Raw genomic sequence first — 13,342 nt, forward strand, 5'->3', positions numbered from 1 at the left:
GCACTGAACATTTTAGTCGCCATCCTCTGGTCCATTTTATATCCTTTTGAAGATGTGGTCTCCAAAATTGTACACAGTATTACAAATGAGGTCTTACCAGGGACCTATACAGGGCAATATTACCTCCCTTTTTTTTTTTGCTAATCATTCTTCTCGCTATGCAACCAAGCTTTTGCTGTTGCTTTATCTACCTGTTTGGACTTCTTAAAATCATCAGATACAGTCACCTCTAGATCCCACTCTTCTTTCGTACTTAGAATAATTTCACCCCCAGTACTGTACCTCTCCTTTGGGTTTTGCATCCTAAATGCATAAGTTTGAATTTTTTAGTATAACATCTTAGCCGCCAGACCCTGGATCATTCCTCGAACTTCTCTATATCCCTCATGTTTTTCACACCTTCCTGGCTGTCTACCCTGTTGCTTATTTTGGTATTATTGGCAAAAAGGTAACTTTATCTGACAATCCTTCTGCTATATTGCTCATAAAAATGTTGAAAAGAATCCATCTTGAGGCACACCACTAGTAACATCTCCCTCCTCAGAGTGAAATCCATTTACTATTACCCTTTGTTACCTCCCACTCAGCCAGTTTCTAGCCCAGTCAATTCTAGATTCCATACATGCTCTAATTATTTGTCACCTATACAGAACTGTGTCGAAAGCCCTGCTGAAATCCAGGTTCACTCTCTGTAACACTCTCCCCTGATTCAACTCTCTGGTCATCCAATCAAAGAAATTGATCTGGTTTGTTTGACAAGATCTACATCTGGTAAAACCATGCTGCCTCAAGTTCTTGCAATCCATTGGATTCCAGAAACTATTCTCGATTTTTGTAGTGATTCCAACAATTTGTTCACCACAGAAGTCAGTCTAACTGGCCTGTAATTTCTACCCTCCTCCTTACTTCCACTTTCATGAATAGGAACCACATCCGCCCGGCTGCAGTTCTCTGGAACTACTCTAAAGTCTAAAGAATCATTAAAAAGGTTAGCCATTAGAGTTGCCAGGACTTCTCTAAGTTCTCTTGCTACCCTTGGATCTGTTCCATCCAGCCCCATCACCTTACAGTATTTACTTTTAGTTTACCGTATTTTTTGCTCCAGTGGATGGCCGGCGCCATCTTGTGCTCCTACCATGTGACAGGGGCCGACCAATGGCACCGGTAGCCCCTGTGACATAGTAAGGGCAAAGGCTATCGGCGTCATTTTGAATACTGGCAGACGACGGCCGAGTGCAGGAGATCATTCCTGGACCCCCGCTGGACCACCAGGGACTTTTGTCAAGTCTTGGGGGACCAGGATGGTGGGGGGGTTGTAGTTAATTAAATTTAAAGGGTTGGGATGGGGAATAGGGACAAAAAAAAAATTTTATGCCCTCCCCTAATTTGCTCCATAAGACGCACAAACGCCCGGGAACAGAGCCAGTTTAGCACACCATTATTATTATTTTTTTTTATTTTCCCGCTCTGAATCCTAGGTGCGTCTTATGGTCAGGTGCGTCTTATGGAGCGAAAATACGGTAATTAGCTTTTCACAAATCTGAGGTATGTAGTTTTGTGTTCCCTTTGTAGACTGACTTTGCTGAGGGTATAAAAGTAAACCAGAGCAATTAGAAATTATTATTACCACAAAGATCAATTATGATGCTATCAGTCTAACTCAGAAAAAATTGACTTAATTTGTTTTATTTGTAGAAGACACAAAATGACTTAAATCACTTGCTATCCTTCCCTTCCTGATACCAAGCATTACTTTTCTCCAACTTTTATCCTAATCTATGATATTAGACCTCCTATTTTTATGATAATCTATGATAATAGACCTCCTATTTCTTATAATTTTGGTTACGGTTAATTTCTCACTTATTTGACTAAGGTCACTGATAGTATGGTTATACACAATTATCTAAAAGTTTCTTATAGTTTATAAAATGTTTTTGTATCTTGTGTGTATTCTTTAAAGAGAATCCTGTTGCCTTAGCTACTAAAGATCAGGCCAACTAAAGGTTATCATCTAAAGTATATTCTATAGTTTTACTAATTAAGCTCCCCCTGAATCTTTACTTGTATTTTGATTTAATCATATTTGATTACTCACCATATGAGAATATCCATCATAGTGAGATACAATAAAAATAATTTTACCATATACATAATAAAAACAATACCAAATAAAACAAACAAGAACAGATAAAAATGCCATTCTATTCATGCAAATCCAACTTAGGAAAGATGTCCACAAATAATAATCTTCCTTAGTCACAATCCAACTAGTTTCAGCCTAAAGTATTTATTCTAAGACTGATTAAATAGCCATGCTTTAAACTGTTTGTGCATTTTAAATAATTCTGTTCCTCCTTAATCTCAAGCAATTTATGCCACATAAGTGAAGCATAATGACTAAATGCTTTTCTACTTGTCAGTTTAACAGACAAAGGTGGAATATTTTTTATTTATTTTATTTATTTATAACTTTTATATACCGACATTCAAATGAATATCACATCGGTTTACATACAACTGGCAAGGGACAACAAAAAAGAATATCCAGAAGATGTTGTTGAGAAGATTTAAATGAACAAATTGAAATATATTCTTATATCAACTTTGCAAGATAGCCTGGTCAACCTCAATAAATACCGTATTTTTCGCTCCATAAGACGCACCTAGGATTCAGAGGGGGAAAATTAAAAAAAAAAAAAATTGGTGCTAAACCTGCTCTGTCCCCGGGCGTCTGTGCGTCTTATGGAACAAATTAGGGGAGTGCATAACATTTTTTTTCTCCCCATTTTGTTTTCGGGTCTGGGGAGGGCCATTTTGGTCCATTCCCCAGATCAGAAAACTTTTTTGTCTTTCTATTTCTGTGGGAACCCCCCCCCCCCCCAAAAAAAACCCCAAACCATCCCAACCCTTTAAATTAACAACCCTCCACCCCTCCTGCCCCCCCCCAAGACCTGCCAAATTAATTAAATACACCCCCCCCCCAAGACCTGCCAAAAGTCCCTGGTGATCCAGCGGGGGTCCAGGAGCGGTCCGGGAGCGATCTCCTGGACTTGGGCCGTCGGCTGCCAGTAATCAAAATGGCGCCGATGGCCCTTTGCCCTTACTATGTCACTGGGGTTGACCAATGGCAGCGGTAGCCCCTGTGACATAGTAAGGGCAAAGGGCCGTCGGCGCCATTTTGATTACTGGCAGCCGACGGCCCAAGTCCAGGAGATCGCTCCCGGACCGCTCCTGGAACCCCGCTGGACCACCAGGGACTTTCGGCAGGTCTTGGGGGGGGGTCAGGAGGGTGGAGGTTGTAGTAAATTAATTTGGCAGGTCGGGGGGGGGGGGTTGTTAGATTTTTGGGTTTTTTTTTATATTCGCTCCATAAGACGCACAGACATTTTCCCCACACTTTTGGGGGAAAAAAGTGCATCTTATGGAGCGAAAAATCAGAACTGTAGACTTGAACTGGATTCAGGTTACTACTTGCAGCCAATGCAATTCATATATAATTGAAGTAATGTGATCATATTTGCGTGCTCCCACCACCAGTCATGAGGGTGTATTTTGTAGTAGATGCAGATGAATTTTGTAGTAGTTGCAGTTATAGTGAGTTACAATAATCGAGTCTACTTGTAATACAAGAATGCACAACAGTCTCCAGATCTTTTGCAGAAAAAAGTAACTAAGCTGCTCAGTTAACTGAAGTCCATAAAAAGAAACTTGGACCATGGAAGAAATTTGAGGCTTTAATGGCAATTCCTTATCTATTTTCACCCATAAATTTTTAATGTTTTCAACACTCCCAGCTCTGTGGACTGACTGTCTCTTTCCAAATAATAATTCTGGAGCCATTTCAGGCTCTGAATAATGCTAACAAAGCATTCAAGTTTGGGTGAGAAGACTCATAAGAACATAAGAAAATGCCATACTGGGTCAGACCAAGGGTCCATCAAGCCCAGCATCCTGTTTCAGTGGCAAATCCAGGCCATAAGAACCTGGCAAGTACCCAAAAGCTAAGTCTATTCCATGTTACCATTGGTAATGGCAGTGACTATTCTCAAAGTGAACTTAATAGCAGGTAATGCACTTCTCCTTCAAGAACTTATCCAATCCTTTTTTAAACACAGCTATACAACTGCACTAACCACATCCTCTGGCAACAAATTCCAGAGTTTAATTGTACGTTGAGTAAAAAAGAACTTTCTCCGATTAGTTTTAAATGTGCCCCATGCTAACTTCATGGAGTGCCCCCTAGTCTTTCTACTATCCGAAAAAGTAAATAACCGATTCACATATACCTGTTCTAGACCTCTCATGTTTTTAAACATCTCTATCATATCCACCCTCAGCCGTCTCTTCTCCAAGCTGAAAAGTCCTAACCTCTTTAGTCTTTCCTCATAGGGGAGCTGTTCCATTCCCCTTATCATTTTGGTAGCCCTTCTCTATACCTTCTCCATCGCAATTATATCTTTTTTGAGATGCGGCGACCAGAATTGTACACAGTATTCAAGGTGCGGTCTCACCATGGAGCGATACAGAGGCATTATGACATTTTCCGTTTTATTCACCATTCCCTTTCTAATAATTCCCAACATTCTGTTTGCTTTTTTTGCCTGCCGCAGCACACTGAACCGATGATTTCAATGTGTTATCCACTATGATGCCTAGATCTTTCTTGGGTTGTAGCACCTAATATGAAACCCAACATTGTGTAATTATAGCATGGGTTATTTTTCCCTATATACATCACCTTGCACTTATCCACAATAAATTTCATCTGCCATTTAGATGCCCAATTTTCCAGTCTCACAAGGTCTTCCTGCAATTTATCACAATCTGCTTGTGATTTAACTACTCTGAACAATTTTGTGTCATCTGCAAATTTGATTATCTCACTTGTCGTATTTCTTTCCAGATCATTTATAAATATATTGAAAAGTAAGGGTCCCAATACAGATCCCTGAGGCACTCCACTGTCCACTCCCTTCCACTGAGAAAATTGTCCATTTAATCCTACTCTCTGTTTCCTGTCTTTTAGCCAGTTTGCAATCCACGAAAGGACATCGTCACCTATCCCATGACTTTTTACTTTTCCTAGAAGCCTCTCATGAGGAACTTTGTCAAACGCCTTCTGAAAATCCAAATACACTACATCTACCGGTTCACCTTTAGCCACATGTTTATTAATTCCTTCAAAAAAGTAAAGCAGATTTGTGAGGCAAGCCTTGCCCTGGGTATAGCCATGCTGACTTTGTTCCATTAAACCATGTCTTTCTATATGTTCTGTGATTTTGATGTTTAGAACACTTTCCACTATTTTTCTTAGCACTGAAGTCAGGCTAACCGGTCTGTAGTTTCCCGGATCGCCCCTGGAGCCCTTTTTAAATATTGGGGTTTCATTTGCTATCCTCCAGTCTTCAGGTACAATGGATGATTTTAATGATAGGTTACAAATTTTTACTAATAGGTCTGAAATTTCATTTTTTAGTTCCTTCATAACTCTGGGGTGTATACCATCCGGTCCAGGTGATTTACTACTCTTCAGTTTGTCAATCAGGCCTACCACATCTTCTAGGTTCACCGTGATTTGATTCAGTCCATCTGAATCATTACCCATGAAAACCTTCTCCATTACGGGTACCTCCCCAACATCCCCTTCAGTAAACACCGAAGCAAAGAAATCATTTAATCTTTCTGCGATGGCCTGACTCCCTCACAGGCTTTCTGCTTCGGATATATTTTAAAAAGTTTTTACTGTGAGTTTTTGCCTCTACAGCCAACTTCTTTTCAAATTCTCTCTTAGCCTCGCAGCTCATTTCATTTTTCTCATCTCAGAAGGCAAGGTAACTTTCCTCAACACACCTACAAATTTCAAATTTATTTTTTGGTTGTACTGCATATGTGGTATTGTTTGGAAAAGAATTTATAAGAAATACAGAAATTCTTTTACATATGGTATACATTCAAAGCAGAACTGAATGAGTATCTGTTGATTGATTCATTTCATTGGTCGGCATATCCATGCTACTTAGTATAATATTGTATATGAAGTGCTAAAATGTTGCTATTTCCTGAAAGTTTTTTGTGCTGTTTTGTGTTGGTAAGCTAACAGCAATATTATACATTGTCACTTTTTACCCCCTCAAGTTGTACATGTTACAATATTTAGTGACAAGCCGTTAAGCCCGTTAAAACGGGCTACATCCCTCTGTCTCTCACCTCCCCCTCATTCTCTCTCCCCTCACTCTTCACCACCCCTACCTCCCTCCCTCTCACCCACTCCTCCCTCTCCTCTCACTCAGTCCCTCCCTCCCACTCAGTCTCACTCACTCCCTCTCCCCTCTCTCCCTCCCTCTCACTCACACTCAGTCCCACTTACTCTCCCTCAGTCCCACTCCCTCCCCCTCAGTCTCACTCACTCCCTCCACCTCTCTCCCTCCCTCTCACTCACACTCAGTCCCACTCACTCTCCCTCAGTCCCCCTCCCTCTCTGTCCCACTCCCTCCCTCCCTCCTCTCTCTCTCTCTCCCCCCTCCCTCTCTCTCCCCCCTCCCTCTCTCTCCCCCCTCTCACTCAGTCCTCACTCTCACTCAGTCCCACTCCCTCCCTCCCTCTCACTCAGTCCCCCCTCTCACTCAGTCCCACTCCCTCCCTCCCTCTCACTCAGTCCCACTCCCTCTCTCTCCTCCCCTCTCACTCAGTCCCTCCCTCTCTCTGTCAGTCCCTCCCTCTCTCTCTCCTCCCTCGCTGCCGCCGCTGCCACCCGACGCCGCCGCCGCTGCCACCGCTGCTGCCATCCGACGCCGCCGCTGCCGCCGCCGCTGCCTCCCGACGCCGCCGCTGCCTCCCGACGCCGCCGCTGCCTCCCGACGCCGCCGCTGCCACTCGACGCCGCCATTTTTTTTCTTTTTTTCTGGCTCAGACCGACGTGCTCGCCCGCACATGCGCTGTAGAGCTGGTCTCTACTGCGCATTTGCGGCACGTCGGTCATCCTTCGTTTATTAGGTAGGATTGTATGGGTTGCTGATTTTTTCAGTTCACTCAGTTTCACTATGCACCTCTTGTGCTAAGCATTATTTTTGAGAGTCCAAAGAAATACTTCTTTGAATCCTCCTGTATAAAATTTGAATTCTAGGTAGAAGACTTTTGGGGAAAGGGTTTTGAATTTCTAAAGTGCTCTTGCTCTTCTTATTCAAGACAGATATCGACAAAGAAATTAACCCATTGACACCCTTCATTTTTTGCCTGAATATAGAAAGTGTGCAAATGAAAGTCAAATGCAGTGGAAAAGTGAACACAAACAAAATCTATACAGGAGCCTAAGCTTTTTTATTATCCAGCTTTGCATCCCTGAAATGAAGTAAATGTTATGCTTTATTGAATGATCTATTTTATTGTTATCTATTTCAATGGAAAGCAATATGTGTAATATTGATATTTTCCTCTCTTTAGGTTTGGACTTAGCAACAAATTTGAAGCAGAGTTCCCTTCTACTCTAACTGGAAAAGTGAGTGCTTGTGTTGTCAATTAAAATGCTTAACAGAAGCATTTTTAACCAAACTAATATTTTCTCCAAATTTTATTTTCTTAACTCTTTATATATTTCCAAGACATATATAAAAAGAAAACAATAAGCCAACAGGTCACATAGCATCATTTCAAAAACAAGCTCAGTTAAGAACCTAAGTAGGAACATGAGAAATGTCAGAAGTCAATATACATTAACAGGCGTTAGTAATTCTGTCCTGATACTGATACAAATTCCAAACAAGATTGTATTTAAATTGTTAATTCTAATCATTCAATATTGGCTATCTTGTGGACTTGTGATTTCCAGTAACCTAAACATGGGTTTTGCTTCCAAAATATGGCTATTGTAAGACAGGCAGCCAACAACTGTTGACCGACTAGTCCATTAAAGCAGTGTTTCCCAACCAGTGTGCCTTCAAACCTGATCAGGTGTACCACAGAAAAGTCACCACTGTCTGATTCTTAGATCTAGACCAGCCCTAGGCTTTGCTCTCAGCACCTCACAGCAACAAGAGGACACCAGCAATGGTTATTAAACATGTAGAAGCTCCTTTCTTAGAATATGTATAGTCACATATGCCTCCCCTTCCTAGCTACAGCATGAGTCCTGGAGAATGGAAATTAATAAGCTTCATGCAGAGTATGAATAGCCGAGCCCTGCTTTGTTCAGCACACATAGCTTCCCCCTTCTGAGCTTCCTTCTTTGACTCCTTCCATCCTCTGTCTTATCCCTAGGCTTAATGGAACAGGCAAAACATGCACTGAGCACTAGATGTGACTTATTCTGAGTGTTGGGAGCAGTAGAGTGGAGGAGCTCTGGCAGCCACATGAGGCAGCCAAGATTACTAACTGAGCTGGCTCCCACTGCCACACTGACTTCTCCTTTCTCGTGCACTTGTATGCAGAGAAAACTGGTCCTTGGTGATGGGATCATGTGTTTTGGAACCTCCTCCCTCTTTATTTTAAAATTTCAAAGAGAGGCTGGCAGGTCTTTCAGTGCTTCCCTACCTTTTCTTCTGACCATACGAATCCTTTTCGTGTCTGCATTGCCTGCTCCATGGAAGTTGGTGTCTACACAGAATTTAGGACCCAGGGGAAAAAGCTCAGATTTATCCTGCCAATCTACCCTACTGTTGAAGAAGCTGCTACAGAGCCTGCCCCAAATGTCGCAAGTCAGTCAAATATATTAAAACTTCATCTGCATTCATCCACAGAGAGAGAAATTCTGTGTTCCTGCTTTCCCAGATGTATACCCCAGATGTTTGTATCATGACATGTAGCTTCAGGTAATGGCTCTGTCACTAGGTCGAATAAGAGTGGGGATAGCCGTGCATCACGGACGCATTCCTTGGGCTGTAACAACAAAGGGAAATTGAACCCCATTAATCAGAAGGGTTCTAGATTTGGCGTACATAACCTGTATCCATGTTATGAAATGATTGGGTATTCTTGCATTTCATAAGACTGCAAATAAACATGGCCAAGAAAGACGATCAAAGGCCTTTTCCACGTCTAAGGAAACAATAAGGGCAGTAACCCCTGACTTCCTAGTCCGATATAAAAAATTGAATAACTGCCTGGTGTTAGACGTAGATGTTCTCCCCTAAATGCTCATTTGATTGCTGTGTATTCATTTTGATAGTTTGTTCTCAAGTCTCATTTCTAATATCTTGGCAAGTATTTTCAGATCCGAGTTAAGCAAAGGGATGGACCTATATAAAACGCACTCCTCCGTACTCCTTACTTTTATCTCATTAATTCATAAGAAAGGATCTCCTAAGTTTCCAAGCGATGCCTGATGTTCGGCCATAGAGTTAGAAAGACAGAACAAAAATAGCACTGGGTGAATCAAATGTTTCTTATATAAATCTGTGTGATAGCCATCTGGGCCTGGACATTTCCCACCCGGCAGCACTTGGACTGTACCCTGTATCTCCTGCATGGATGTAGGTGCAGCCAAGGCCTCCTGCTGGCCCTCTGATTCAGTAGGCAGATGTAACGTAGAGAGAAACAAATTAATACTGTTCTCTTAAACCAGAGTTGAATTAAGTACAGCTTAGAATAATATAGCGTAAAAAGGCTTTCAGTCTCCCCTGTGTGAATCAAAACTGTCCCTTTAGTTATTTTAAGAGAAACAATGTGCAATTTACACTGCTTCTTTTTAACTGCTCATGCTAAAAAGGCTCCCAGCTTATCTCCACGTTCATAAAATAGCAAGCATGTGTTAACATCAAGCTTTATTTATTTTATTTATCTCCAGGGCCTGTAGTTCTTTACGTACCATTTCAGTTTATGTACTTTAGTAAAACAACTCTGTTTATGTAAAGCTTCGAGGCGCATGAGCTGGCTGTTAAGGTTCACTATCTGTTTATCTCTCTTTTTGCGAATGTAGCTGGCATAGCTGATAATTTTACTCCTAAGAAAGGCCTTAAAGGTTTCCCAGTGTAACGAAGGCATGAAATCTGTTTGAGTGTTAATCTAAGAAATAGTATCATGCGAAATGCCGGGAAGTTCTTTATCTCCTAGTAAGGAGGTATTAAACCGCCATGAAAAGCCTGGCATCCGATATAGCTTAATATCAATCTCCAATTCCATTGGGCTATGATCAGAATTTGCACAAGGGAGAATTTTATAACATACTGTGTGGGTCAGAAAGTTTGGAATCCATAAGAAATAATCCAGTTTACTATGAGTGTTATGCCTAGGGGGAAAAAAGGTGTAATCTCTTTCCAAGGTGTGCTGCTGTCGCCATATATCTATTAGATGATAATCATCTATCAAATATTTTTGACGGTTGCTGCTGGGAAGATGCACAATGTCCTGAAGATGTGTCTAATACAGGATTCATACATGTGTTCCAGTTGCCCCCCATTAACAATTGATCAAACCCAAAGGTAACAATCAAGTCGGCCAAATGTTTATAAAAGACAGTTTGCCCCGATTAGGGCCTTAGACATTAACTAGTGTAAATTTGATAGAATGCAATGAGCACTCCAGCATTGAAAATTGTCCATCTGGGTCTGCGTACGATCTATATATATCAACAGGGAGATTTTTATCAAACAGAGCGCAATACCCCTCTGCTCCTTGAGTTGTATTAGGCATACTATATATTGCTCACCATTCCCACTTTCAATTTTTTTTGTGCTCTGCATTGGTTAAGTGCGTTTCCTGAAGCATCAGTAGTTGTATTTTCCTGTTGTGTACATATTGCATGATACATTTCCTTTTAATAGGCGAGGATATTCCTCATACATTCAAGGAAAGGCATGTAAACATCCCCATCATTCTTTTGCTGAGTTAATCTGTCTGCCCCATATGAAATGTGTTGCTCATTACTGTAACCAGCCATGCCATGAATTTTAAGTAAACAAAGATAAAAATAAACACACCAATTGTATATTATATAAACAGTATTTCACAAGAACTGTTGTGAATGCCATGCCAGTAGGGTTCCAGTAGGCCAATTTTCACCCGCTCCTAATCTTACCTGTCTTAAAACCAATTTAAGAATTCTCTGCAAACCTGTAAAATTCCATAGAGAATTCCAGTTCCTACCTTCCCTTCCTTCCCTGTCTAAGTAATATCCAAATCTATCGCTTCAAGACCTATTCCTGATTACAGCTTGCTTGATTTATATTCCATCCCTGGTTTGCATATTTTTACACTGGATCTTTGATGCATACCTGTGTGATGAAGCACTGGACAACCTTTGTGTCAGAAGTACTTCAGCTTTGCCTGCATCTACTTCTTTGGAACTTAAATTTATTAAACATACTAAGTTTCTTTCTTTTTTTTTCAATTTTTTTTATTAATTATTATATTTTTCCTTCAACCATGGTAGTACTGTATATTTGTATTATTACCTGGGGGGCTGCCTGTGTGGGTGGACTTAGTTGTTCTTACTGGGCATTCATATTAACGATGGGAAGTTTGGATATGGAGGGGGAAGGCTTGTGGGAGAGGTGTGAAGATCAATATATCTAGGCCAGCTTCTGGGTCCCGAATTTGTTCCTATTTGAGAGGCTTTAGGTCTTGGGGGAGGGGGTTTAGGGAGATTTCTATTTTATGCTTAAGTTTTGTTTCTGAAAGGTTTCATGAGACTCTCTTAAAGTCTCCGGTCTCCAAGGCTCGATTAGCCACACAGATCATCCTTTCCGGCATCTGTTAATCGGGTTGAGCAGCCCCATCTGGGCTAGACCCCAATCCGGTGTGAAGGTCCACACACGTGGAGACCCTCCAGGGGGGTCGCCATTTGTCCATGTGGTCGTCTGCGCCATTTCCCCCCCTTGACCGCCGTGTTGTCCGCTCAACTGAGCTGTGCGCACAACCGACTTGTGCGCACAGAGGCACGCACATCTGTGCCGTGCGCACAGCGATGCGCATAACGGTGCCGGGCACATAGCGGCCCGCTTAAATGGTCCGAGCACACAAATATTGCCGTGTGCACATCTCAGCCAGCCGCACAAAGTAGTAGTCTACGCGCACATCTTTACGCGTTCCGCACATACATCTTTTGCGCACAACCAAGCCTCCTGGTGCGCATTCCTACGCACACAGACGACTTTTGAAGCCCCACCCCCCCAAGCACAAACCATGGCACCGCCTGCCAAGAAGGCCAAGGGACAAGCCCTCTGCCCAGCCTGCCACTTGAGAGCTGCACAACCAGTAGTGGCCTCCTCCCTATGCCAGCAGTGCGAAGAGGCTCAGGGGGAACCAAAGCAAGGTCCCTCACAGCCAGTAGAGGGATCCAGATCCACTAATGATAGTACCCCGGACCTCTGTATCTCCAACTCATCACCTACACAGGAAGGCATCTCTGGGGCCTCCAGTATAACACCTCCTGGAATCAACATGGACCTAGGGACTTTTTCCTGGGTGGAATTCTTCAAAGGGCTATAAACCTTTGTCCAAGCGCACTCAGTACCGACTGTGACCCAGTCCTAGTCGCCACCAGAAACGCAAGACATTCCGAGCACCTCTCTGGCCCATTGAGACGTGCCCTTCCTAAGCAAGAGCCTCCCTACCGGGGATACAAACACCTCGGAGGACGAGGCTGACTCCCTGGAGGAAGGAGAAATCCCCCCAGGGATGGAACCATACCGAACCATGCTGCGATTCTTCTCCAAAGACGAGTTACCAGCTCTCATGTCCCAGACCCTTAAGACGCTGGACATTCCAGGCACGGACACCACAGCGGAACCAAAGATAAACCCCATCTTGGTCTCCCTCTGTCAGGCCTCATGCTATTTTACAATGTTGCAAGTGGTACAGCAGGGGTCAGGAACCTATGGCTCGGGAGCCAGATATGGCTCTTTTGATGGCTGCATCTGGCTCGCAGACAAATCTTTAATAAAAAAGTAAAAATCTAACAAAATCCCCCACCCTCCTGATGCCCCCCCAAGACCTCCAAAATTAATTTACTACAACCCCCACCCTCCTGACCCCCCCAAGACCTGCCAAACGTCCCTGGTGGTCCAGCGGGGGTCCAGGAGTGGTCCAGGAGCGATCTCCTGGACTTGGGCTGTCGGCTGCCAGTAGTCAAAATGGCGCCGACGGCCCTTTGCCCTCACTATGTTACTGGGGTCGACCAATGGTGGTGGTAGCCCCTGTGACATAGTAAGGGCAAAGGGCAGTCGGCTGCCAGTAATCAAAATGGCGTCGACGGCCCTTTGCCCTTACTATATCACAGGGGCTACCGCCGCCATTGGTCGACCCCAGTAACATAGTGAGGGCAAAGGGCTGTCGGCGCCATTTTGACTACTGGCAGCCGACAGCCCAAGTCCAGGAGATCGCTCCCAGACCCCCGCTGGACCACCAG

At 43.0% G+C, this 13,342-nt stretch overlaps 1 protein-coding gene across 1 annotated transcript in view; it reads left to right on the forward strand.

The window, feature by feature from the left end:
- Window positions 1-13,342, forward strand: part of CHIC2 (cysteine rich hydrophobic domain 2) — a 112,615-nt gene that overhangs the window by 37,133 nt on the left and 62,140 nt on the right. The window contains exon 2 of the mRNA XM_029587594.1: window positions 7,444-7,498. Within this exon, the coding sequence (XP_029443454.1) occupies window positions 7,444-7,498 (55 nt within the window). The remainder of the gene's footprint in view (window positions 1-7,443; window positions 7,499-13,342) is intronic.

This window comes from Rhinatrema bivittatum, chromosome 1 (assembly GCF_901001135.1).
Source record: "Rhinatrema bivittatum chromosome 1, aRhiBiv1.1, whole genome shotgun sequence".
Taxonomy (NCBI): Eukaryota; Metazoa; Chordata; class Amphibia; order Gymnophiona; family Rhinatrematidae; genus Rhinatrema; species Rhinatrema bivittatum.